Source organism: Arctopsyche grandis, chromosome 3 (assembly GCF_051622035.1).
Source record: "Arctopsyche grandis isolate Sample6627 chromosome 3, ASM5162203v2, whole genome shotgun sequence".
NCBI classification, from domain to species: domain Eukaryota; kingdom Metazoa; phylum Arthropoda; class Insecta; order Trichoptera; family Hydropsychidae; genus Arctopsyche; species Arctopsyche grandis.
This window is the reverse complement of record NC_135357.1, coordinates 14,273,762-14,299,429: the sequence shown is the minus strand read 5'-3', so window position 1 is coordinate 14,299,429 and position 25,668 is coordinate 14,273,762. Positions and strand designations below refer to the sequence as shown.

Here is a 25,668-nt window from a genome sequence, read left to right as displayed (position 1 = left end):
TAAAACAAGTTTTCATTATAACGGGGGTTGAGTTGTACGTGAAAAGTTATCTCGACCTCCCCCGGGCAATTATCGAGCATTATATACGAGCTTTCTTACTTTTCGTATACAATATATTATTCAACAGGGTAAATCATTAATAAAATACACGAACTTTCTGTTAAAGCGTATTCACTATATGTGATTATGTTCTGAGATGCGGAAGAATAAAACGTCAATTATATATATATTTATCATATTTACTTCATAAAAATATTCGTATAATATCTGCATTTGTATATTATACAAACATCGTCGCTTTCTGTGATATAATTGACCAATGTAATCTTTCCTAATGGTCGAAATGTTTCCATACACTTTTTATTATATTGTTTTTACTAAATACTATGTACCTACATATGTCCCATAAAGTAACGAAGAATCGTCGAAGAATACTCTTCAAAAATGTAAAAATATTCACTAAAGTGAATCGGTACTGTGTCGAGACGTGGACATGTGTACGTACATATGTATGTACAAACACAGTATATGAGAAAATATGTACATATAACTCATATTATGATACAATTATCATAAAAAGATTAAAATAATGATAAATCATTTAGTCGTTACATAATACGTTTTAGAAAACGAGTGTTAAAACTCAAATCATCATTATACTATGTATGTATGTATGTGCATACATAAACGTTTTATATTTATATAGCAAACAGTGTTTTTTTAATGATATAGTAATTATTATACTAAACATATTATACATATATTTATGTAGGTTCAGAGTAAGTATTCAGTAAAATATTCAACACGAACGCAATTAACAAACTTTAATTAATTTAAGTTTTCCACTAACATATACATAGATAATAGGTTTTTGTAATTTATGCGTGAATGCTAAGGTGTTTGAACTAAAATATACTAATTTGTCTACATCATTCCGGCCTGCCGTATCTTTTACGTCACATCACATTTGCAAGGAGATGTCAAAAAATACAAATCAATCCGTGTGTTATATACGCGAGTGTATTAAATATTTTTTTAACATTACTCCGTTATCGACGAGTCTTTTGTTAGGACCGTTCCGTTCCATTCCGTGCATATTTCCCACAATTCGACGGTTTGGAAATTCAAATTTCAGGTCTATCGGCCGATCCAATAAGCAATCGAGACCGATTGGATTGTACGTAGAGGAGGCATTTGAATATAAAAGCAATTTTATTATCCGATCGCGTCGCCGGAGAAAGAATACTCGCGAACGGATTTCCAAGCGTAATCCACAATTCATACAATCACGCGTTTATAGTATTGTATACGAATCGTACGCATTCAATGAAAGATCTATCAGCATAGAAACATCTGCCCCTTCCATTAACAATATATGTGCAACTGACGAATGAAACATATATAGTTTATGCACAAAAGAACACAAACATATGTGATTATTAACTACAGCGAAAACTCAAATTCATAGATAGATATGTATTAATGTACATACATATGTATGTAGGTACGTTTAATGTGGAGTAATTGATTGTCTTTGGATATGACGTTTCAATTCTGAACGACACCCTCCACTGTTTTATTCAACTGTTTTCCGATATTCGATGGGGCCGAAAATTCACCGGGGCGCTCTCGATGGCATAAATCAACAGCGGCTCTCAAACCCTCACCGACGACTGTCTTTGGCAAATATTATCGTTTGGGTGCCGTCGCTCGAACATATTTTACACTGACTGATTTACCGGTTCATATTTCGCGCCAAAAAAATCGACACGTTTTCCCTCCCCCCGACCCTCCGCAAGCCATTCAATCTAGTGCTATGCGTGGGAAAAATTGATTTAAAAATATCACCGATTTTTCGTTCGTAGTTACGGAATTACTCCTGAGCGTGTGATAAGGTTCGATTTAATCGTCCGTATTCTAATGTTCAATTGAGGGTTGGATTTATGAGTTTTATTGCAGTACGGTTCGTTTGTAAGGCGGCAATAATTTTACGTTTACTTTCGTATGAAAATATACGATTTATTTCAGACTACGCACACCTATTTTTCAACATTTTCCAATCTTTTGACACTCATCTGCAATAAATTTTATTTATCGCGTCATATAAGAAACGATTGTTATTAAATTAGCCACAGTATGGCATAGTGGTGAACTATCATGAATTTCAATATGGTAACATACATACATACATAAATAAGTGTCTGTACATACATTCAATATACATAGATAAGTGTATGTACATACATAGGTTATAAATAATAAATATACGACCGCTTACTAAAGTAATAATAGTTTTTTTCATCAAGATTTTTCGATTTAAACGAAATTTTAATGGTCAACTTCAGGAATATTACATTTAGAAATATTTCTTTCACAATAATAGGTATTGTTAAAATAAACATTGTGTATTTAAATTGTTGTATTCTGGAAATTAACAATACAACATATGTATATATGAATGTACAGCATACACTAAAATGAAATGTAATAAATGGTTTTCCATTTGTAGCTTACACAGTGATATAATTGAATTGGGCACTTATATAATTTGAATCAGTTGTCATCGAAGGGGATGAAGCGCAGTTTCGCCGCATGCGGCTTGATAAGCGCACCCGGTCCCAGCTTACAGCATGCGATCTGTAACATACCCGAGTATGATCTCCGATGTGTCCCGGGGTTTCGCAGCATTGTAGCAATATGCGCAGGAGGAGGCTGGGGCTGAGGGGTCGGCGAAGACGAAGGGTGGGCGCGCAGCCCTTATTATTGAAGTTCGCCGGCGTATTGATTCACGGCTTACGTTTCGGAAGCTCGAAACACACGCCTTCATGTGTAATAAAGGGTTTGTCATATTTATTTAGGCTTATTGAAAATTGATTGTATATATTATATGTATATGTAAGTGTGAGGGTGTTTGCGTGTACGTACACATATACCTACATACATACATATGTATGCGAATTGAATCGGCAACACTGCCGCAGACAGTGTAAACACGCGCTGAGATGAACGAGACAGGGACGAAATCGAATTTTAGACCGAGTCCGACAAATTGGAGTAATGACGATGAAAAGATAATTAAATAATACAATTACGTTCGCCTACGACGTGTTTCCTTAACGAAGTTACTAAAAGAGAGCCTTAAAAAATATCCGTGAAACGGTTTTTGTCTTTGAGGTCACTTTTGCGCACCTTTGACAAACGAAAGTTTCATTATATTTATCAAACTGGCTGTTCTATCTGATTAATAGAAAACCAAATAAATTTTATTGTGTGTCTTGTAAGGCGGAATTAAACTCGGATATCGGACATCAGATATTTCGTTTTATTTTTTTTTTTGATTAAATAAAATATACATATGTATATTACATATTCAATATTATTTTATTTTGTCATTTTTGTATAAAGTTATTCTTTATTATGTTAATCGTCAATAGGAATTATATGAAATTATATATTATTCAACAATGAAATGATAAACTTTGTTCAATAATATAATAAAGCAACATTTTCGATAGGCGATATTAATCGAAATTTAATAAAATAGATGTTCAAAATATATGCAAAACTATACAAATATGTAATTCCTTTTTCATTGAAATTTTCATCAGTTCAAACAAAACGGTATTGTTTCATCATCGCTCATGCAACAAGGAATTCGTTGATGCTTACATTGGACCATCAATAATTAACTATTTATATGCAGATTTTAAAATTTTTAAATTTATTCAAATTTTAGAGCAAAAATTCCAACATTTTCACAAAATAGCGCAGAAGAGATTTTCCCGGGGACAAACTCCTTTTGTGTCGGGACAGTACACACACACACATACATATGTACATACATACATAGATAGAAGCACCGTCGGCAGTTAGGAATTAACCAATTACTATGTGTGCCACATAAAATTGTAGTTCTTTGTTACGGAACGATATAAACTAAGTGTGCGGACCAAGTTCGGAGCGTCCTCTAATTACGTGTCTTTTATTATAATAAGGGGCAACGTTTCCTTTTAAGCGAACCTTCTCAAACTTCACTTATCGTGAAAAGAATAATATATTGTACCATCGGAAAAGTGTAGCGCAAAGGGAGGCGGGTCTTTGAAATGACACTAAAATTTATAATAAGATTTGTGGGTGCAAAGAGTTTTTTATAACATAAAAAATAAGATATAAGTACATATGTATAGAATTTAAACTGCTTTGAATAATTTTAAATTGGTGACTAGGTGGGCGAGCATACAATTCTCATTCAATGGAGTGATACGAGGGCCAAAAAATCACCAGACTGTAAAATTATCGTTAAACTTTTGCGACATTCTGTTATTATTGTTATACATATATTGTAGATATATGAAAAATATACGATATTTATAATATTTGAGTTTTCAATTAAATTTCCAAACCTGCCTTTTTAGTATATATTTTCATATGAGTATTTATATTAATTAACCCCTGTTATATTACATTATAAATATATACACCACGGTATTTATAAAACGTTTGTGTCCTGAAAGCTATGATTGATGTGGCAAGATAATCTCGTAAACCCCGTAACCCAACCACTAAATACCCATAGGCTCTCAGTGCCTATATACATACATATAATACATACTATATGTAAATATAAACGCATACAAGGAATAACATACACACTCCAACTCGAGTACACGTTCTATTTATACACAACAATTTCGCTCCATATAAGAGTTATTATATTTAACAAATCCAACAATGGGTCTAATAATGGTACTTAATTTCTAGCGTTTTCCCACATTAAGGGTTTCCCATACACGTTCGAAACGAGAGAATCTCATAATTATTGTGATTATGAGAGATTAAATCGGCCGTGCGCATATGCGCTAATTAAAAATCGATGAAAAACCTAACTCTGGATCGTTGCCGGGTTAACACACCGAAACATGAAAATTCCATTTATACGAGGGAAGTTCAATACAATTTGAAAAAAAAATGAAAAGCTCTAGGCATCCATTCATTGAATGGTACTTACATATGACGCTGAGTTCTGCGTTGGCTCGGATGACTTTATGGCCCTTGGACGGTCCAACCTGGCACTGATATTCGGCATCGTCGTCCAGAGAGGCGTTCGATATCCTCAGGTTGTATACGCCATGGCGTCTGTCGCCCACAACAGAGTATCGAGGTTGACCTTGAATCACGGACGAAAACCCTGAAACCAAGTAAACATTACCATATAGATTGCGGCCATTAGTCCTGCATGGGAGCAAAATCCCTCGGGAACGTCTCGACGCCCACCCTCGTCTATACACGTCACGCTGAACTCGCGTATAATCCACAGAGATTTGCATTATTTTTTAAACGAAAACGACATTGAAAAATAAGACGATCACAATACAACTATGAAAATAGGTGGGAGAAATTCAAATTGATGGGCGTACAATTTAGTTAGAATCGCGAACGAAAAATACAATCAATGTCAAAATATATTATATGAAGATGATGGCGGATTATCATCAATGGCAAAAATAGGTAAAATAACTAAGAAAGAAATACATATAATCGAACTTTAGTTTAGATAGTTTTCACCAAGTACTTCAAATCGACTGTATGTATAATATAATATACATATGTATAACTTTTAAATCTGTGGTTTATATCTCTTACATACATATTTCACTTACTTCTCTTATTCACTTTCTGAAACATAATTGTTAGTAGATCTTCTGTATTCTATAAATGATAGAATATGAATCAAGTAATCTTAAATATATAATATATAATAATAATAATAATATTTTTTTATTCCAGGCGATAGGGAGAATAGTGCAATCCCCAACATATACAATTACCTACATATGTATATATTTTTATGAAAGTTAATATGATCCAAACTAAAGTTCAATTAATTATCACCCTTAATGTAAATGGGTGTCAATCAATGAGAATATGATAGTACTCTGTGTTTACATTAGGAGCGGTAAATATCAAAGGAAATGTGGCGACAGATCCTGTTCGCATAAATTTATTATAATATTAAATATATGTTGATAGATGTCAAGTTCAGAAGTTATTATTAGAACATCCTTTTACAACATATAATAATAAATACATATATGTATGTAACTTCAGATCTCCATTATATTAAATATGAAAAACAATGTATTATGCTTAAGTAGTTGTTGAATTGTATCAGTATTCATTGTGATATTATACAGATGAAATACATTCTCACCAGATGTCAACATTGTGAAATTATACAGATGAAATAATACTAAAATAAGGTGGGTCGTCTCATCTATTATAAATGGTAGATTGTCGTTAAGTATAAGCTTATATGTAAATAATGTGACACTCGAGAGGTAAAGTATGCCGAATTTATCATTGAAAAGGCATCGGATAAGGGTTATAATCGAACGAGCCGATTATTGATAGTTGTATTATTCGAATGGATATCCATTAGCGGGAATGGATGAAGTTTTGGCGCCAATCATCGGAAAAGGTTACGCTCTCCACACGCACTGGGCGCCAAATTGCCAAAGTTTGTATGTAAATACTATAGAGAGAGAGGGGGAGGGGGAGAGATGAGGAAAGGACGTATGCAAAAAGGTCTTTTTGGAAGTGGCGCGATCCGAATATGTGAAATGTATGGACGGGGACCTCGTCAGTATCACGCTTGTCAAAGTTTCGAAGGGTCAAAACCCCAGCGGGTGGGACGTAATGGGGGGGTTGAGAGCTGGTTGTGGTGGTGAAGGGCTTACCTAGGGCGAAGCCGTCTTTGACCCACTGGACCTGGCCGGCCTGGTTGGCCACCTCGCATTCCATCACAGCCTCCCCTCCTTCCAACACCTTGACGGGCTTCGGGGACACCCTGAAGTATTGTTGTTGAGCCGCACATCTTCCCGTTATCAATCCTGAAAACAAAAAAAAGTAGATATTTAATACATGAATGCATTTCTATATCTGGATACATGATAATAAAAAGCATTTAAAAATCAAAAAAAATATCTGGATACGTACATACTCGTACATATTATACATACTATGTACATATATGGCATATAGAAATATATCTAAATTATACATTATAGGTCTAAACAACGCTTAAAATTTTTCAAATGGGAAATATAAATCAGGTAAATATTGCGTACATTCAATGAAAAAAAAAACAAAAGAATTGTTGATGCTTAATTTTTTTATGTTTTGATTTAAAACAAATTGTGATATATTATATTATTTTCAGTTTTAAATATACAATATAATTAATTATGAATTGAACTATGTACGGGTTTTAGTCTAAAATTTAAGATATGCTTTGATTTGTGATTTTCTCAACAAATGGAATGATTTAAACATCTAAAAATGAGTGAAGGTTCAAACACCCAATTGCTTTATGGTAAATGTTAATTGATAAATCTAAAATGTATGTACATACATATGTAAAAAAATTAATTTATGTATCAAAAAAAATAAAAATAGAAACAAACAGAATAATAACAAATAACAACCACTAAAAGTTTCTAAAGATAAATAAAAACAATGAAAAAAAAAAGAAAAAGAAGAAAGCATTTAATAATGTAGATTTTTTTTTGATTTTTAAATGCTTTTTATTATTACGAAATTATGTTCACAATACATCTTATATCTATTTTAATAGCTACTGATCTACTGATCATTTTCTATTTTACAATTTTATTTTATTTGGTTAGTAATCATAGTAATGTATTATTCTAATGTTAATGTACAGCATAATAGGAAAAATAGTTCAAAAACCTATTTACAATTCTTATAAATGCTCATAGATGTAGATATGAGATATAAATATTCAAAGAAAAATGATGAAATAATAGAAATTTAAATTAAGAAAAATAATAAAAAAAATCGGATCAATATGAGGGGGAATATTGTTATAAGAAGATCTACATACATATATAATATAAAAAGAAATTACAGGAATAGTAGAACAGGGATTCATGTGAAATAATGAAGAATTACGGAGGGATCTGATTAGACATTGGAATGAATGAAACATTAGAATACTTAATAAATAAGTACTATCAATTATATAATTCAAAAGCTTGAACAAAAAACATAATCATAAATTTTCCTCCTAGATTTTAAGGGGTATTCTAGTCTAGAGGCATGAATTTTAGGTATTTTTTCAAGTGCAACAAAAAAAACAAAAATTTTTTTTAGTAGCCATTATTTTACAAATATGTTTGAAGAATACATAGAAAAAAAAAACAAAGGAAAAAATTCAAAAAGTAACAGGCTGATGAAGTGAGGGGTCTCAAAAAAATGGTGCGCCCTGGTTGACACGATTCCAACCCTCCTAATATTCCAAAATCAAAAAAGCAAATTAATTCTTAATCCAAACAAATGCTGCTATGTCATGAACTACGGAAAAGTCAAACAAATTTTTTTTCGCAAAATAGCGGCAGTTAGAAATAAAAAGTCTATTTTTTACCAGTTTTTTTGACTTTTCCGAATTTTTTTAAAATAGTAAAAATTAGAATTTTGTCATAGTTCTAGTTCATGCGATAAAGGAATGTATAGAGAAGGCTCACATCAAGTAAATTGGTCTAGTAGAACTTGAGATATCATATCAACCGTCTCGAAAAAAGTAGTTTCGAGAAAAACGCGTTTAAAGTTTCGGGTTAACGTGCCGGTCAGATGCCACGTCACTAAAGCAGCCATATCTCCGAAAATAATTTGAGTTTTGAAAAATCATCTTAAGGAAATATTCTTAAAGGTTTAAGCTTTGAAAATATGAAAGACAAAAAATCGATTTCTCCAAATTTCTAGACTAGAATACCCCCTTAAGGACACCAAACGATCATTGTGAAGAATTCTGGAATTGCAGTAGGAATGAACTTTTTTTATTTATGCGTTCTAAATTACTATCATATACGCGATGGAAAGGATTCCAAATATAAATAGCATAGAAAGGACTACAAATATAAGTCCAGATGACTTCTTATAAATTAATTTAAAAGCAATGCAACATTACTATGGGATTTATGTAAATATTATCAAAAAATTACATATACATACAATGCAGATACTGAAACAGTTAAAAAAAATATCTTGTAATGATGAGCGTGGCTTATTTTTGAATTGGCATCACTTGCAAAGTGAAAAAGTTAAAGTTGAAGGTTTAACTCAAAAGGAGCGTAAAGAATACGAGGATACAAATCCGACTTCGCTTTTCGACGGTTTTCCGCTAACCTCTTTATTGGACAGTTTGTCTAATGCACCGTCAGTTTTATGTGTTTTCCCTCGTGCTTTCCGGCGATAGTTGGAGTAAAAACGACAACACAATAAAACAAAAAAAGAAGCAAACAAATATATAGAAAAACCGCTACTACGTAGGTTTTCCGCGGAAAACTCTACAGTGGAGAACCGGCAACGGAGGAAATTGGTTTCCTCGAATTTCAGTACGTCGGCGTCGTGGCGTTGCATCTGTCTGCAGCGCCGTACTGAATATATGTATGTATATGTACCTACATACATACATATGTACCTACCCGGACACAGAGAATATTGCTTTTTCGATTTCTCAGTTTATGATGTCGATAGGTTTCCCGTCGGCCGATCAATTTTTGCAAGATGTCCTTGGGGCGATCGAAAAGGAAAACTTTTACCGCACACATCTGGCGAGGAAAGTTGTCGTTGAAACGACAAAGTATTCATTGGAAACAAAATATGTACAAGTGAAATTTTCCCAGAAGTTTTTCCTCTCATGCCTATGATATTTCATACGGTTTATTAACAAAGCGTTTTATTATACGTTTTACAAGCACACAATCTAAAATGCCTATAAAGTAAATACGGCCAATAACACACGCCAATAAACACATGTATAAATACTTATATAAGACGAAAACAAAAATCAACTACAATAAATACACCGAATTGTTGTTGACATAAAATAATTCACCTTTGTCATTGTAATTATGTATATCTAAAATTGTGCAAATAGCAATTTATCGATATAAGAATTTAACTATTGAAAAGGATTGCATCAAGTAGATGGTCTCAACTTAAAAAAGGCTGAAACCTGACCCAATTTTGAATAAGGGTACATTCTCAACAAAATACATATTCGCAATAGAAATAAATTAAATATACATATATTTACGTATTTATGGATGATTCATTGACAACAAAAGCATGAGAAAAAACTTCAAAGAGATAGTAGAAAAACTTAAAAATATACATTTAAACATTATAACGCTGGAAGACTCACATCCTGGTTAAAGTACCAATGCGGATATGTAGAGCGACGACTTCAAGATGATGATGATTACCAACTTCAAAAGAGTGGAATTGAGAAAAGGAAGATTAGTACATATTTGAGAGCCGGATGAATTGGCTATTGTGACTCAAGTGGCGGTCGAGAGAGTGCACCTGGGTCGACTTCCTCAAGTCGAGGGGGTCATCCATGTCCATATCTAAATGTCAATAGCTGGGATAATTGGCACGATGAGCACATTAGGAGTCGTTGTCGTCATCGGTCACGGTAAGATGACCATAGGCTACCTGTGCCCCCGCCAAACCGGAGGCCCCGGTGTCGTCACGGAACGGTGGCTGCGAGCAAGCCCGTGGGAAACCGGCTCACCCGTGAATGTGGGGTCACCCCAAGAAGAATCGTCGCTCCAAAACCACCTCAACACACGCATTTAAATGGGTCGAGAGCCGATGCTTATCTCCGAGCTTAAATCGTCCAAAAGATTAGTTCGAATGTACTGTGTGTTCAGGAGGGCCGCTCGAGATATTCGTAAGTCGTAAACTGTGTAAATATGTACGTGTATGAAAAATAAATTGGATTTTGGATTTTACTACTCGATACTTTTAGCACTCGAATATACAAATAACTGAAGAATCCGTTTCAAACAAATAGAGGGAAGGTTTTCCAAAAATTCACGTTCTCTTTGTCAGTATATTTTTCGGTTATTGATTGCGTTTAAAATAAAGATATATATGTATATGCTGTCCGTCCAATAAAACTATAATGTCTTCTGCAATACTTTGGGTATCGATTTGATCTATACCAAGTGCGAAACTGGAGTAAATAAATTACACTTGGATAAAATTGAAAATATGAGGGGGGTTGGCCTAATGTTTACAAAATTTTCCATATATAATAATTTAATATTTTCACATAATGCCATTACGGATTGCTTCTGAGCGACGCCATTACTTACATATATGTACAAGCTAAAACGTATTCAACTTGTACCTACAATATATAATATGTATAAATTTTAAATCATATTCAAATAGTGGTTTTGTCAATTTTATGGGTAACTATTTCAACAATCAAATCAGACAAATAGGCAAACTCTGATAGGAAACGATCGACTTGGAGTAACAAATATCTAAGTCTGACCAGCAGTTCTACAGAAATACTCGAATAAATTATTTTCAATCGAGATCAACCCATGGCTTGAATCCGGCAGCCTCTTGGTGGTTAGCATTAAAGTAACCACCTAGCTATACCGCTGGATTCTATGATTTATTATGAATTCAAATAGTCTTGGAGTGTTGTATAAATTATGAAGTTTAAGAAAAAAATCTCATTTCAAATAGATAGGAGGATAACATCGATATCGAAACAGCAACATAGCTCGGTGATTGCGTTAATATAAGCAGCATAGCTTGGTGATTGCGGTTCAATCCGTGAGTTGACCTCGATTGAAAATGATTTTTCCGAGTATATTCTCTAGTGCTGCTGATCAGACTTGGATATTTATGACTTCAAGTCGATCGTTTCCTATCCAATTTATCTAATATCATTGTTGAAACGGTTCCTCCATAAAATTGGCATAAACCATCCTACCGACCATGTCACCACTATTTGATTTCAAATTTATATATACATATATATATAATATATTGTAGGTACAAGTTTAATATGCTTTGGCTAATTGTAATTGTAATTTATAAATTTATATTATATATGTATGTACAAGTTTAATACCATAGATATCGCTCAAGGGCAACCCGTAATGACATCATAGGGAAATATAAATAAAATAAATTAATAATAATAATAAACAACTAAAATAGTACCCAAAAAAATTACAAAACCTATATGTACATATGTACTTAAATATACATATGTATGTATATTCTATCTTGTTAATCCCGCTAAAATTTTTGAGATAAGTTGAATAGTTACGGTCCTGCCAATTGCCATTTCAATCTATCCGCTATGTCAGAAACTTTTATATACATACATGTATATACAATGAGGAGATACAAATATGATACTACATAAGAAATAAAAATGAATATTTGAAATAAATGAATAAAAATTTCATCCAAACGAATTCGTGAAAAAATATAACAGTAGGTACTTAATTTAAAGGAAGATTTGTTAAAAGCCATGTGTGCACATAGCAAGGTACTCTTGCGTAATGTATGTAAATGTATTAATTTATTTGATTGTGTATGGGCTACTTAAGCGTTTTACGTGAGCACTGAACGCTTTTACGACTCATATAAAATTACGCGTCTCAAAATTAATACAAACAACAACGAATATCGTTAAATATTTACACGCAACGTAACGGCGAGAAAAATAAAATACGTTTCTCGCATAAATATTGTTTTATTGCAATCATAAAAAAGAGGGGAATTAATTTAGACAATATTTAGAAGCCGCCTTTCAACCCTCCACTGTTCAGGTCGATGTTTGAACTGTTTGTAATTCAAGTAGACCGGGCGATTAGTATAATTTTAATTGCGCCAATTATCCGATTAACTTCAGAGAGAGTGAAAGAGAGAGTTCGACAACTTTTCTCTTTAAAGTGTGGTTAAAGTTTGCGTGGAAAAACGTACAATACCTGTCGCTCTCCAGGGCCGCCGAAAATAATTACGAAAAAGTTTTTGGTCACGTAAAATTTGAGTTTTTTGTTTAGCATACACGCATAGGCACCTCATGGCTTTTTTCATTTTATTTTTTCGTGAATACAAAAATGTTTATGTATGAAGACAATAATGCGTACATATATTGCTTGCATGTCAATTTGCTTATGCAAATCTGGTTCGACGTCAAAAAAAAAGCGCGTGAGTGTATGGTGCGCTTTAGCAAAAATCTTTTTTGCGGGAAAATAAAGGGAGGGGAAGAGTAAATAAAAGCGCGGCAAGAAAGCTTCGTGAAAGCTCGTCGCTTCTCAAACGTTCGTAGTTTTCGCACACAAAACTAATAAAATAAAATAAAAAAAAATACGAAAAGGAACGATTTTTTTATCTCCCCTTCGACTATACCCCCGCACACGCTGAATATATACGTAGTCTTTATAAAGTGATGTCGCATTCTACGACCAGAAAAAAAACCAAAAAAAATAGGGTCGTAACGTATTTTTATTATGGTCGTTATTACTACGGTTCGGGGCGGGTTAAAGGTCATCGCAGTGTCCTGGAAAATTTAGTTTTTTACGATTTTTATTCTCAAAACGTGAACGCGTTTACGCTCATAGGAAAAATAGGATTTTTTATGTAGCCAGATTTCATTTTCCAACTTCCCTTTTGTGTGACAAACCGTGGAAATTCATTTGCAATTTTAATAGTGTGACTAATTCGTCGGATGATATTTATTTACATATACATATTCTTCAAAAGTCCAATGCTGAAATTCTTTCTAACCATTAAATATACATTATCTGTCACCTCTCCGTTTTCGATTGATTGAAATAGGAGCGCAAATACGTGTTCATACAGGCACATAACAAATTGGTGCGTATTTCAGCTAGATGTTTTAATATCTTTGTTTCATAAGGACATCAAAGCTCGGCCGGCATCAAAGCAAATCCGGCGGGGCGAGTTTTCAGCTGAATAAAAGCCAGATATGATGTGCCGTGAAAAACGAGAGCTCGCATGCGAGAACTTCAACAGCTGTTACTGCGAGCTTTTCCGCTTTACACATCATACCTACTGCTACGTGCTTTTTTATTTTTCATTATTTGCTACGGCTCATTTCTTTTATTATTATTTTCGCAATACATCCTTCTGCAAATATGCAAGTCTTTTTTTGTTATTTCAGGACCTTCAAAAAAATCTTCGCATGTCACCAATTCCGCTCAAGAAGTTTCGGTTTCTCGGTTTCGAAACAATATTGCTATGGAAATGAGCCAGCATATTCCCGGAAACGCCCACTGTACATTATTTTCATAACATATGACAAATACGTACAACGTATTCGTATCATATCAATAGACGTAATTAAATCTTAAATTAATTTCTCGATGAGTTGCTCGAGAATTTTGAAACAAAGTCTGACTTCCGTGTAAAATTGATGCTTCGATATTCTTTAAGAACATGTTGTATTATTTTTAAGAATTCGAAAAAGTCCTTTATCGTGACAGGATACCGGAAGGGATAAAGATTGGATGGAGACATCGTTTGACGCGAAAAGAAAATATCGCTAATTATGGAATGCTGAGCATGTAGGAAATTGCCGTTTGCATTGTGAGGTTTTCCTTTTGTCCGATACATACAACCAGCAATCGGATCAAGAAGTAAATGAACAATAAGTTCAGGTCTGGGGCACCGGACTCAGTTTTTATACACAATAATGACAACTTCCGCAGTATACAAAAGGCTCTTTTCCTTTTCCTTTTCTTTCCGCATTTTTTTATTCTCTCCTCGTTCGAGTAGAGAGGAGGCCCCGGGCTGCCTCATTTTTTTTGTATTCGTTTCTCCCCCCTTAAAAACGGTTTGAGAGTTCAGCCAGCCAACGAACTAAACTGCTAAAGTATAAGTTGCATTGTAGCAAAAGCTCCGTTGTGTCTGCGGGTATTTATTATTAAGTATAGACGAACGACGAGATGGAAAGGCGGAGCGAAAAAGAATACGCCAGAAGAAAATTGAATAGAAATCCAACATTAAAAGACAAGCTTTGCTCGAAGGGAATAATAACGCAATAAATTGCAAACATCGCCCAGAGCAATTGGAAGCTTCGATCGAAAAATACCACAGTTAAACTACACAGTCAATATATGAAAGCAGTCATTTAATATGCATATTTACGGGCAAAGTTCAATATGCTGCAACCAGGTTAAATTAACCTGTCATCTACTAAACTATAAGTAAATTTAAACATTTATATCGAAATTCCGACATCAAAAAGGAATCCATTTAGAAAAACGGGGCTTTTTAAACAGGCTGTGAGAAAACAAAAAAAATTTTCAAATACCCAAGTATGTATGAAGAAAAATGACCCGAAATGAGTATATGAATATTATACTAATATAGATACATACATATATACATATATAGTAAATATATTATATTGAATTTGAGTATGTAATTTTGTATGTGAACACAAAAAATCGTAAAGAACCTCTACGTTTATTGTGCGTGTGTATGTACATATGTATCTACATACATACATATGTATGTATATGGATAACATCAAGGTTTTCCTTTTAATTTCATGCGGGTTCTTGTTTGATCAGGTTTTGACACGCGCCTTAGAAAGCTAAGATCTAGGACCTCTCCAGGTATTTTAGTAATATTTCTGGTCGATTAGCATCGAAAAAAGGTCACGCTCAATGGTCGCCCTTTTATCACCATTCTTGGTCACTGAACAACGCTCAAAATCAACATTCCCAACCCTCAAAAAGTGGACGTTCTATATGCATATGCAAGCACTAGACCGCTCACCACTATTCAAATAATACGTCTTATACGAAAATTTCCCGCACTGCGGAAAATAAATGGACCCGAAGGCATTGAAATTCAATTCGAAGGTTGAATATTAAATTTCAACTAATATAAAATGAACAATTGAAAATTATCGGACATACGTAAGTTTGTACACACATAGGAGTAAGCATAATGTTTGGGATACATTCAAATAATAATGGAGACCCAGTTGTGCAATTACCCGTGCAACTCCTAATTGCAAGTGCAGGAGCTGCACTGTGGTCGGTGTAAAACAATTATTGGCCATCTACCTCCTCCTGCGACCTGGGAAAGATCCCAAGACTTGACTTGATCCAATTTTAATGGCCGCCCGGTCTCGACGCCAACAATTAGAACAGCAAACTTGAATGTGTGTACGTGTTGTGTCTTTTACGCCGAGCTCGAATTTAATTAGCGGATATACCAGTAGCAAGACTATTCTATGAGGAAGTTATCTCTGATTACCCATCGGTAGCAATTCGCGTTTTAATTGCTCCAAGTTGATTTTTTTTGCATGTTTTAAATCTACTGGAAAATTAGTCTGGGAACTCCTTTTCGAGCTGACAACATTCGCACGATGCTGTGTTAACAAAAAGCTATAGAATAGATTGTTTTTTAAGAATTATTGGAGCACAAAAGCATTCGTATTTAAAGATATAATTCCACTTGAAAAGTACTTATTTATCGCATATTTTCAAAGGATTAATAATGGATGAGAATCGAAGCTGAAGCAGTTTTATAATTTTTTGATACACTCTAAAAAGAAGAACCATTTAAATCCACTTGAAATTAACGTCGTAAATTAGAATAAAAAATACCTATTTACCATTTTAAATCGAATTACTTAATAATATTCAAAACCGGATTATTTTTTATAAGAAAACGTATTTATTTTAAGACCACATTAATTTAAATATCTAGAACGCTAACTGGTAATTAAAATATTATTCAAATATTATACAAGTTTTATTTATATACTTATGATAGACAAAAAAGACAAGTACTGGATGATGGAAAAAAATAGGACGGAATCGAAATATTATATATCTACTATACGATTTGAGCTTCAACATACATATACATATATGTATATTTTTTTATAAAGTTTATTTATTTAACATATGTACTTGGTGAAGGCAGCAAATCTGATATACCCAAGAGGGTTGACTTACATATATGAATTTTAATTCATATATGTATATGTATGTGTTTAATTAATTATGTTTAAAAACAAAAATTAAAAATAAGAGAGAAATTAGCGAACAAGAAAAAGAAATTATCCAGTCTTGTGCATATTAATATGTTTCACATATTTACGTTTAAAAGATATTTAATGGATATTTAAATGGGAATCCGAAAGCCTATTTCTAGATTTGACACATTTCCAGCTACGGAAAAAAAACTCTTTCAGTTTCGATCGTAGCTAGTTTTATAGTCAAAGGGACGAAAACAATTTTTTCATTATCTGTTTTTTCTCCAGTCATCATGTATATTTTAAAGTCGAGACTATTTTTATTTATTTATGTCGAGACTATAGTTATTATGTAGATTTATCTTTGAAAGCTCCTCATTTTATTCTTCATTCGTCGTCAAACACACAATTTTGTCATCTTCATCAGAATATAAAAGAGTTTCCTCCATCGAGCAATCATCAATAGAAGAAGTATACACTTGCTTCATAATACTTTCATCGCATGATATATGTACATTCGCTATCATTATAAAATTTAAAATACGTTTTGATTATATGTATTATTCCCAGGATTTAAGAAGAGAATTTTCAGAACACATGGCATCAAAAATTCCGTAATTTCGAATTAGTTTTTGTTATAACATTATAATTGTATCCTTTGGAGTGAAAATTTTGAAGAAATAATATACATATTTTACGTATATTATTACTAATAAATTTTTAGATAGGCAGATACCGAAAACGAATAGAACAAATTAAGTAAGGAGACGAAGTTAAATGTACCGAACAAGTTCTCGTTGGCGCGTATGAGTATTTTTAATAAGTGCCACATCTTCGAATACTTAACGACGACGAAGACGACGAGAAAGTTGAGTTGTTACCGTCTGTCCCAAAGTTGAGTCGGTAAATTACCGCGACGCAGCGGTGTGAGAAACTGCGGGGAGGAGTCTGCAGAGGAGCCGGGGTGAGGCCACGGGCTAAGGCCAAAACTCAGACAATAACAGCGAAATCTCAGCAAATTTAACTTGCCAACTAAGTGAGGGCGCATAAATCACACCGAGAGCGAGGCGAACTCGATCCCCATCCCTATACCAACCCTCGCGGCCATCAGCCATTACTTAAACAAAGATTACACGCTCGACAAAGAGTTGAGTTACGTACCAGGACACACTTATCGAGGTGGAACTTGCCGAAGGTGAACCTCGAATTTCCCATATGCTTCTCACTGCGTATTGGAAACAATGAGAAATGTGCCGTGTAAAGCACGATTAAAATCGAGCCTGCACAAAGTTGGGTGTTTACCTATGCAACTTTGGGATTAAACAAGGCGAATCCGATTTTAAGTTGTATTAAGTTACTTGTTGCGGAAAAGTGAAGGAGTTTAATTTTTTCTCCTCCGAGGAATAAATCAAGTTAAAGTCATGCGGTTGTAAACCTGTTGAGCACTTTTTCACGCGACGAAATAAATTCATCACCAAGGAAAGCTTTTGTATTTTGTGCAAAGTTTCGAATAACGAGAACCGGAAGCGAAATTAATTTAAAACAAAATCTGAATAATACGAGAAATCGTTCGCGTAGAATTTCTCCTCATTCGAATTCCATTATAAATTTTGTTATTGTATGAAATCTTTTATAATATGAGAATTACGAAATCTCGTCGATTCGCGCATTATGCAAGTTCTCCAAGTTCTAATTTGACTGGAATCTAAAGAGTTTTTGTTGTATGAACTTTTGAAATTTCCGAAAATCATTAACGAATTGAATCAATGTTGATTCTTGACTATCTTATGAGAGATGCGATACTCAAAAACCAATCGAATAAAAAAATCGTTCAAACAAATCCGAAAATGAAAAGGAAACACTATCTGTAATGATTCCAGATTCACTCCAATGGCATGAAAAAATATACACCAGGTATATTTTTCAAAAATATATTATTTATATATTTACATAGACGAAAAGTGAAGTGAAACGTTTCCGTTGTAATGAAAAGACACTAATTGAGAAATATTGTTGAAACACTTTGACGTCAAAGTGTTAAAGGAAATTGGTAACAGGTGCGAATTACTGACACTCTGCCGGATTACAAATTAATTTAATTACATATATAAATATATTTATATATAATGAAAATATTAATAACAAAACGTCAACCAATGAAAATATTAAAAAATGCATACATACATATGTACATATACATATTCAGAAGTAAATTTGCTTAATTTAAAGCAGAATTCAGAGGATCCATGAAATTTTTTTGTAAAAAAATTGTTTAACATACCATACATACATATGTATATGAATTATTTCAATATAAATTTGATACAATTTTGGCAGCATTAAGTTGTCTTGATGTTTTAGAAAGGTTCGTAGCATTTTACCGGAAAGGTATAATTTAACGATAAAAAAATCGTTGCTCCACATATTATATAATGTCAATTTGAAAAAAATATTTTAAACTTTGAGCACTAAATGATTATAAGCAACCACTAATTAAGTTGTACTATACAATACATTATTGATAATCACATGAGAGAGTGACGCTTGACAGCTTAAATGTCAAATTACTGCAGAAATTACAGCTCATCCCAGAGGAACTTAATGTAAGGGGTTCAATTTAATGTACATATCATCGGATGCGTGAGAAAGTCGATCGAGTAGACAATCATAAGCGAATTTTGAATTACATACATATTACGAAAATTAGTTGACATAATAAGATAGTCAATTAGCATCGTTAATTGGAAATACAATTCAATCAACAAATTTAAATAGATTCATAGACAAATTATCTGAAAAAAATAAGATTTATAATTTCAAACACGTATCAAAACTCGATGACTTAACAATAATAAAATTCAACTTTTTTATCATCGAAGTATTGATAAATATATCATTCGATATCTCAGCGTTGACACTTGTCGCATCGACCCGGTAATATTATGTTTCGCGTGTGAGAATCTCAACGTCGATCAGTTTCCAGACGACGAAACTGGTTTAAAAATCGAAGTTCAAAAACCCCATATAAGACTAGGATATATGTATGTATGTATCTGTGCGAAAGGATATCAAATCTGCATACTGGATCAAAGTCAACTAAACATTGTTGCCTTTTTTTCTCCTTATGTAATAGGTATATATATGATAATGGGTTAACATGAAGATGTGCTCTATACTTACCTTGCTAGTTATCGCAGTACATTTGAGTCGACAAATTTCAAAAATTTAGCTTCGAAGTTGTATGAATTTATACCATTCTAAAGTTTAATAAGAAATTTTGAATAACAAATGTATATGTAAATTAAGGCTCGTAAAAGCAAATTTTCTCCGATTTTCCCGGGAACTTGGCCGTATTGTTAGTTCACTTTTGTACGGAATGGTGAACACATTTTATTATATATGTACATACATATATAAATGCTCTATCATAAGATCAGTTTATATATTGGGAGAGGTTTTCACTCACGTGAATGAAAATCATCCAACCGGAAATTACACAGGGATTTGATCAAATTTTCATCAAGAAAACTATAGTGCGCACCCCTTTTTCCTCTCCTACATTTTCTTTGATACATTCTATAAGGTCTAAAATTCTACACAAACTATCCACATAATACAGAAGCGTTGTCGATAATTTATTTAAATCCCAGACAAGATTAAGCTTTCTATATTTAACACGAATTTTTGATCTTTTCGTGAAAGTAACGATATCACAAATCGAAACGTGATATCCTTTCAAAGAGAGCAGAATAAAAATGGAAACGGAAGGATTACATTCTCCGATCATCCCTAACGAGAACATCTCTTAATGGGGTTTACGTTAAGTATATACCCTCACAAGTGCGCCAGTGTTACGAACGTACTATTTTAACTTCCGGTACAGAGAAAATGGAGCGAATCCGGCGACGTACAAAAAACACGCAATAATGAACGAAAGCGCGAATCGTCATCATCATTATTATCGCGGTTGAAGAGGCGCTCCCACAGAAACATATACACATTCATATCTCAGATTTATCGGAAGTTCCCGCCCAGGATACGTCACACCTAATGGTGAAGCCTACAATGCCACTCATCCACGAAACCCTTTTACTACTATACATACATATGTATATACACATATGAACATATGATGAATTCAAATATGTAAAACACTCGTTGAAAAAATATCTGGTGCGATAAACACACGGTTTATTCGTCAATTAAATTAAATATCTTTATAAATATATATTTGTACTATCTATGTATGTAATATATTTTATTTTATTTTTATTTTTATTTATACAATGGAACGTGTGCATACACTCGTCTTCAGATGTCGCTCCAAAACGACGAGTGCATTATGTAGTACAAATCAAGAAACACTAAATTATATATAAATACATATTTATTATATATTTTTACATTATATACGACATCTACATAGGGTTAAACGTTACAAGGTAGCATTGCAAGCATTTTTAAACAATACGATCAATACATGCATTTATACAATGTGAATTCATACAAACATCATCCACAGAGACATTTATGGAGAAGTTTTTGCAGCGTTTTATTATACAAATTAGCGAACCTTGAGACGCTTGAATAACTTGAGATTTGCAACAGAGATAGGAAAGGAGATGCCAATTTTACAAGAACATAGAGTACAAATGCGCATTCGTATGTGTGTGTGATATTCACTCCATACTTTCCGTTTATATACATATATTGTACTATATATTATGTACATGTAGTAAAATTCAGCTAACAAGAGATATAATAACTCAACAATTTTATTAATTCCACATATGTACATATGTATGTGTTTTTTGAAACTGTTGTAATTTCTGTACATATTTCTAAAGCATAAAATTGTTACAATAAAATCGTATTTTGATTTAATTTATTAAAACAAGAACCTTTCAACTGTTCTTTGAAGTAGGTACCTACTAGTATACAAACATTTGTATATATTTAATTATATAATATATTGATAAATTCGGTATTATGATATAATATATTCTGCCCCTTTGAATTTTCAACGCGGGCGTTCCATTCAAATATTATTATAAATATTATATTTTAACGTTATATATCAAATTATTACATTAAATTACATATATCAAAGAAAACAAAACGTATGCGCATAAATTCAGCAAAAGAAATTAGTAAATAATAAGTCGAATTCGTAAGATTTATATTTGAGAGAGAGCGATAAATATACGCACAAATACGTACATACATACATATGTACAGTCGCCATGTAAAGTACACTTTAAAATAACTATGGCCACTTGATCGATCAGAGAAACTCGTTATTATCGCTTACAAAAAATAAACCAAAACATCGAAACCGCAGGTTATCCGCGCCAGCGTCGACGGGGAAACTGAGACGGATATAAACACAAAATTTTAATATTATATCAACTCGCTAATGTGATCATTTTATTGTTCGGCGTGTGCAGCATCCCGCTTTATCAGCGGACGCCTGTCAAACGAACAATTTAACCATGACACTAGCGCAAAATGCAGCGATAGCGGCTATGCCATGCATATCTACCTGCGAATATCGCACAGGTACATTGTATACTGCAATTTTAACAAGTTTCTACATATAATATTTCGGATGGGGTTAAACGAACCCCAGTCGACCGAGCTGCATCCGGCGAACCGGCACAAGGACGAGCCGGGATTCGAATCTGAAGCTGTGTGAACGCAAACCGGTGTGACCGGCTACTGAGGCTTTACCTGCAATTACGACAGAATCGAACCGACAATCGGACAAGTCGTCTTTCATTGATTGAGGTTTTTTTTATTTTATTTGTTTGTGTTTGTTTTCGACTGATCAGAGGCTGTGCTACCGTGCCACGCGCCGCCTTTGAATTCTAGACGTGACGTCAACGAAATATTCTAGAATTATCTGAGAAGTAAAGTTTATATTTTCCATCTACATATTAAACACACATATATGTATGTATGTGTATGTATATATATGTATGTATGTGTATGTATATATATATATATATATATATATATATATATATATATATATATATATATATATATATATATATATATATATACATGTAGATGGAAAAGTTCAGAGCGAATATTATTAGTGACCGGCTTCGAGTGAACGAACGGCTTTACTCGAGTAATGAATAGCTTTTAAAATTGAATTTCTGAAAATTTTGAAGTACTCCATTTAAGCAATTTAAATTGAACTCTGTTGTGATAACCAAATAATCAGCACAACAAAAACATTTTAAATAATTGTTCTATTTGAAATATATTTATTATACAAATAAAAATTTTCAGGCAATGCCTTCACCCATTTACTTCAGAAGATGCTATCTTTAAACGCCTCTGGAATATTAATCCGTTGGATTTTCGGGTTTTTTCTTAATAATTTTCGTCAATTGACCCTCTGCAGATTTGAAACATCTCGTCTGCAAGTTTATTTTTTAAATAGTAAATTTAAAATTTGTCTTTCACTTTACTCGTTATTATATGTTGTACCAATTGAAAACATAATTGGATTCAATGACAATGTATCGTTTAATTGATTGATGATTTCATTGGTACATGGTAAAGTTTTTAAGATATGTTTATGAGACGTATATTGTACTGTTCATTCATCAAAATGAACAAAACAGTATACTGACACTGTAAAATATTTTTGACACTGTTAAGTATTTTTGACACTAAAATAATAAATGCAATCCATGAAAGAAGTTGAACTTTGGAGCGATGAAAAATTAAATCTTATCAAATAACAGAAAGACAAAAAAGAGCACCGGATTGATACTAAAACTAAGGAATTTGAGCGTTGACAAACCTCAGATTCTAGGCGAAATGGTCTAATGAAATCAAATTAGCTACATCGTAGCTCGCTAGTTTAGCGATTGTTTACCAGCATAAAAGCCGTGGGTTTAAATTCCGATCAATGTGTTCTATTTTCTCGAAGACTATGATTAGGTACAAGCTCTGGATGATTGACACTTGATAGATAGCGAGTGACCAGGACTAGCATTTTATTTTATTTCTCCAAATACATATACTGAATGCAGGGTCTTCCCATTTTATTTATTACTCATCAAAACCTCTATGATTCCAATTCTGTCTTTACAAAATAAAAACATTGATCAATATCAACAGAAATTGTTATTTTCGCGGGAAGCCTCAAACACGTACCCACATGATGCTAAAGACAGAGAGAGTATTCAGTACGCTGCGCTCAACAGTCAGTGTGTGAATGATATCGGCCATTTAATGACGGATCTGTTTCAGACGTTATTCATTGCTTGCACTTATTTTCATTATTCGACATGTGATACAAGATAAAACGATTTTTATAGCTAATTTTAATAATTAACCTTGCAGAATTTGCATTATTTTAACTTAAAATCAAATTTCTAATTCGACGCTTGGCGTCCAGTACTAGTGAATTTTTTAGCACAATAAGGCAAGTGTTAATTTTATTACTGGTAAACCAATTTTTTTTGTACACAAGTACTAATATTTCACAAATACAATTATATTTTTTTGCTAAAATACCTTAGAAACATCTATGGACGAATTAAATATAAAGAAAAAAATTGTGAAAAATATAATATATTCATTTTTACAGATTTTTTAGTTGGATAGCATATTTATAATAATCGACAAATCCAAGAAGCTAGAAATTTTCAAATTGGGTGGAACCGTTTCAACAACGAAATCGTATAAATTTGCAAACTCTGGTACGAAACGATTGACCTAGAGTTACATACATCCAAGTTCTGGCCAGTAATACCGGGCCAGGAATTGAAATTAGAACCCCTCAATTGAAAGCATTACACAATAAATCCTGATCGACCTTTGGTTAGAATTTGCCAATTTATCCAACTAATGTAATTGTTATGGCAGAGATCCCTTCCTCCAAATTTGCTGATTGTTACAAGCATATATTTTGCTTACGGTTTGTAATTTACATTGTGTTATGTGTTCGGATATGTTATATATGTTCGCCAGTGTCGATTTAGGGTGAAAAAAGGGTGACATGCACTGGAAGAAGCCGACTACAGATGGAATAAGATGGGAAGCCCAACTCGATCGAAATTTTTCCTGGCTTCGCATCGCTAATGGTTACGGGGTGACCGTTTAACGCTCCTCTCATTGAATCTCAATTACATATATTTCAATTTCACATTATTGACAGGAGCCGCAGCAGCAGCGGCAAAACACGTAATCGTTTTCATGCGATTTTTTTCCACGCGACTGTTGAACGTACACGTGTCACTCTTTTTGGCGTGTTGTTACGCCTCTTAGTTTGCGTACGTAATCCGTTTTCAGACACGTTTCAAACGAACACGTATACAAACAAACCTACATACAACTTATTTTCCATGTTTCCGGTATTATCTACAGTCGCTTGTCACACACGCAGCTATTTTTCACCGTTCGCAGGATGTGTTTTTAATTTTGAGCCGTGTTCCTCTCCATTGTTTGCTCTGGCACACATATTAAAAACGCTGCTTGTATTGGACGCGTCTGTCCCGTCTATCCAACATGATTTATGTCGCCGGGCCGCGAGTCCAACAGGCGAACTCTTCGACATACAAACAGAAAAAAAACATACATATATGTATGTATGTATGTTCCTATATTCTGAAAGTGTGCATACACGAGTCTTTAACTTCAGCAGTAAACCAATTCAGTTGAAAGATATATTTTTGACAGGTTTTTCTATCTGAGTAGGTGTTCCGCAACAATTTGGAAAAGTTTTATACACTACAACACATTTAAAGATCTTCTACTTCATATTGAAAGGCGAGTGATGATCA

The 25,668-nt window shown here is 33.3% G+C and overlaps 1 protein-coding gene across 1 annotated transcript in view; it reads right to left on the bottom strand.

Moving 5' to 3' along the window:
* sns (nephrin adhesion molecule sticks and stones) overlaps positions 1-25,668 on the bottom strand; it is a 328,226-nt gene that overhangs the window by 97,865 nt on the left and 204,693 nt on the right. Inside the window, exons 3-4 of the mRNA XM_077428473.1 lie at positions 6,738-6,890; positions 5,009-5,188 (exon numbers count right to left, since the gene is read on the bottom strand). Coding sequence (XP_077284599.1) covers positions 5,009-5,188; positions 6,738-6,890 — 333 coding nt within the window. The remainder of the gene's footprint in view (positions 1-5,008; positions 5,189-6,737; positions 6,891-25,668) is intronic.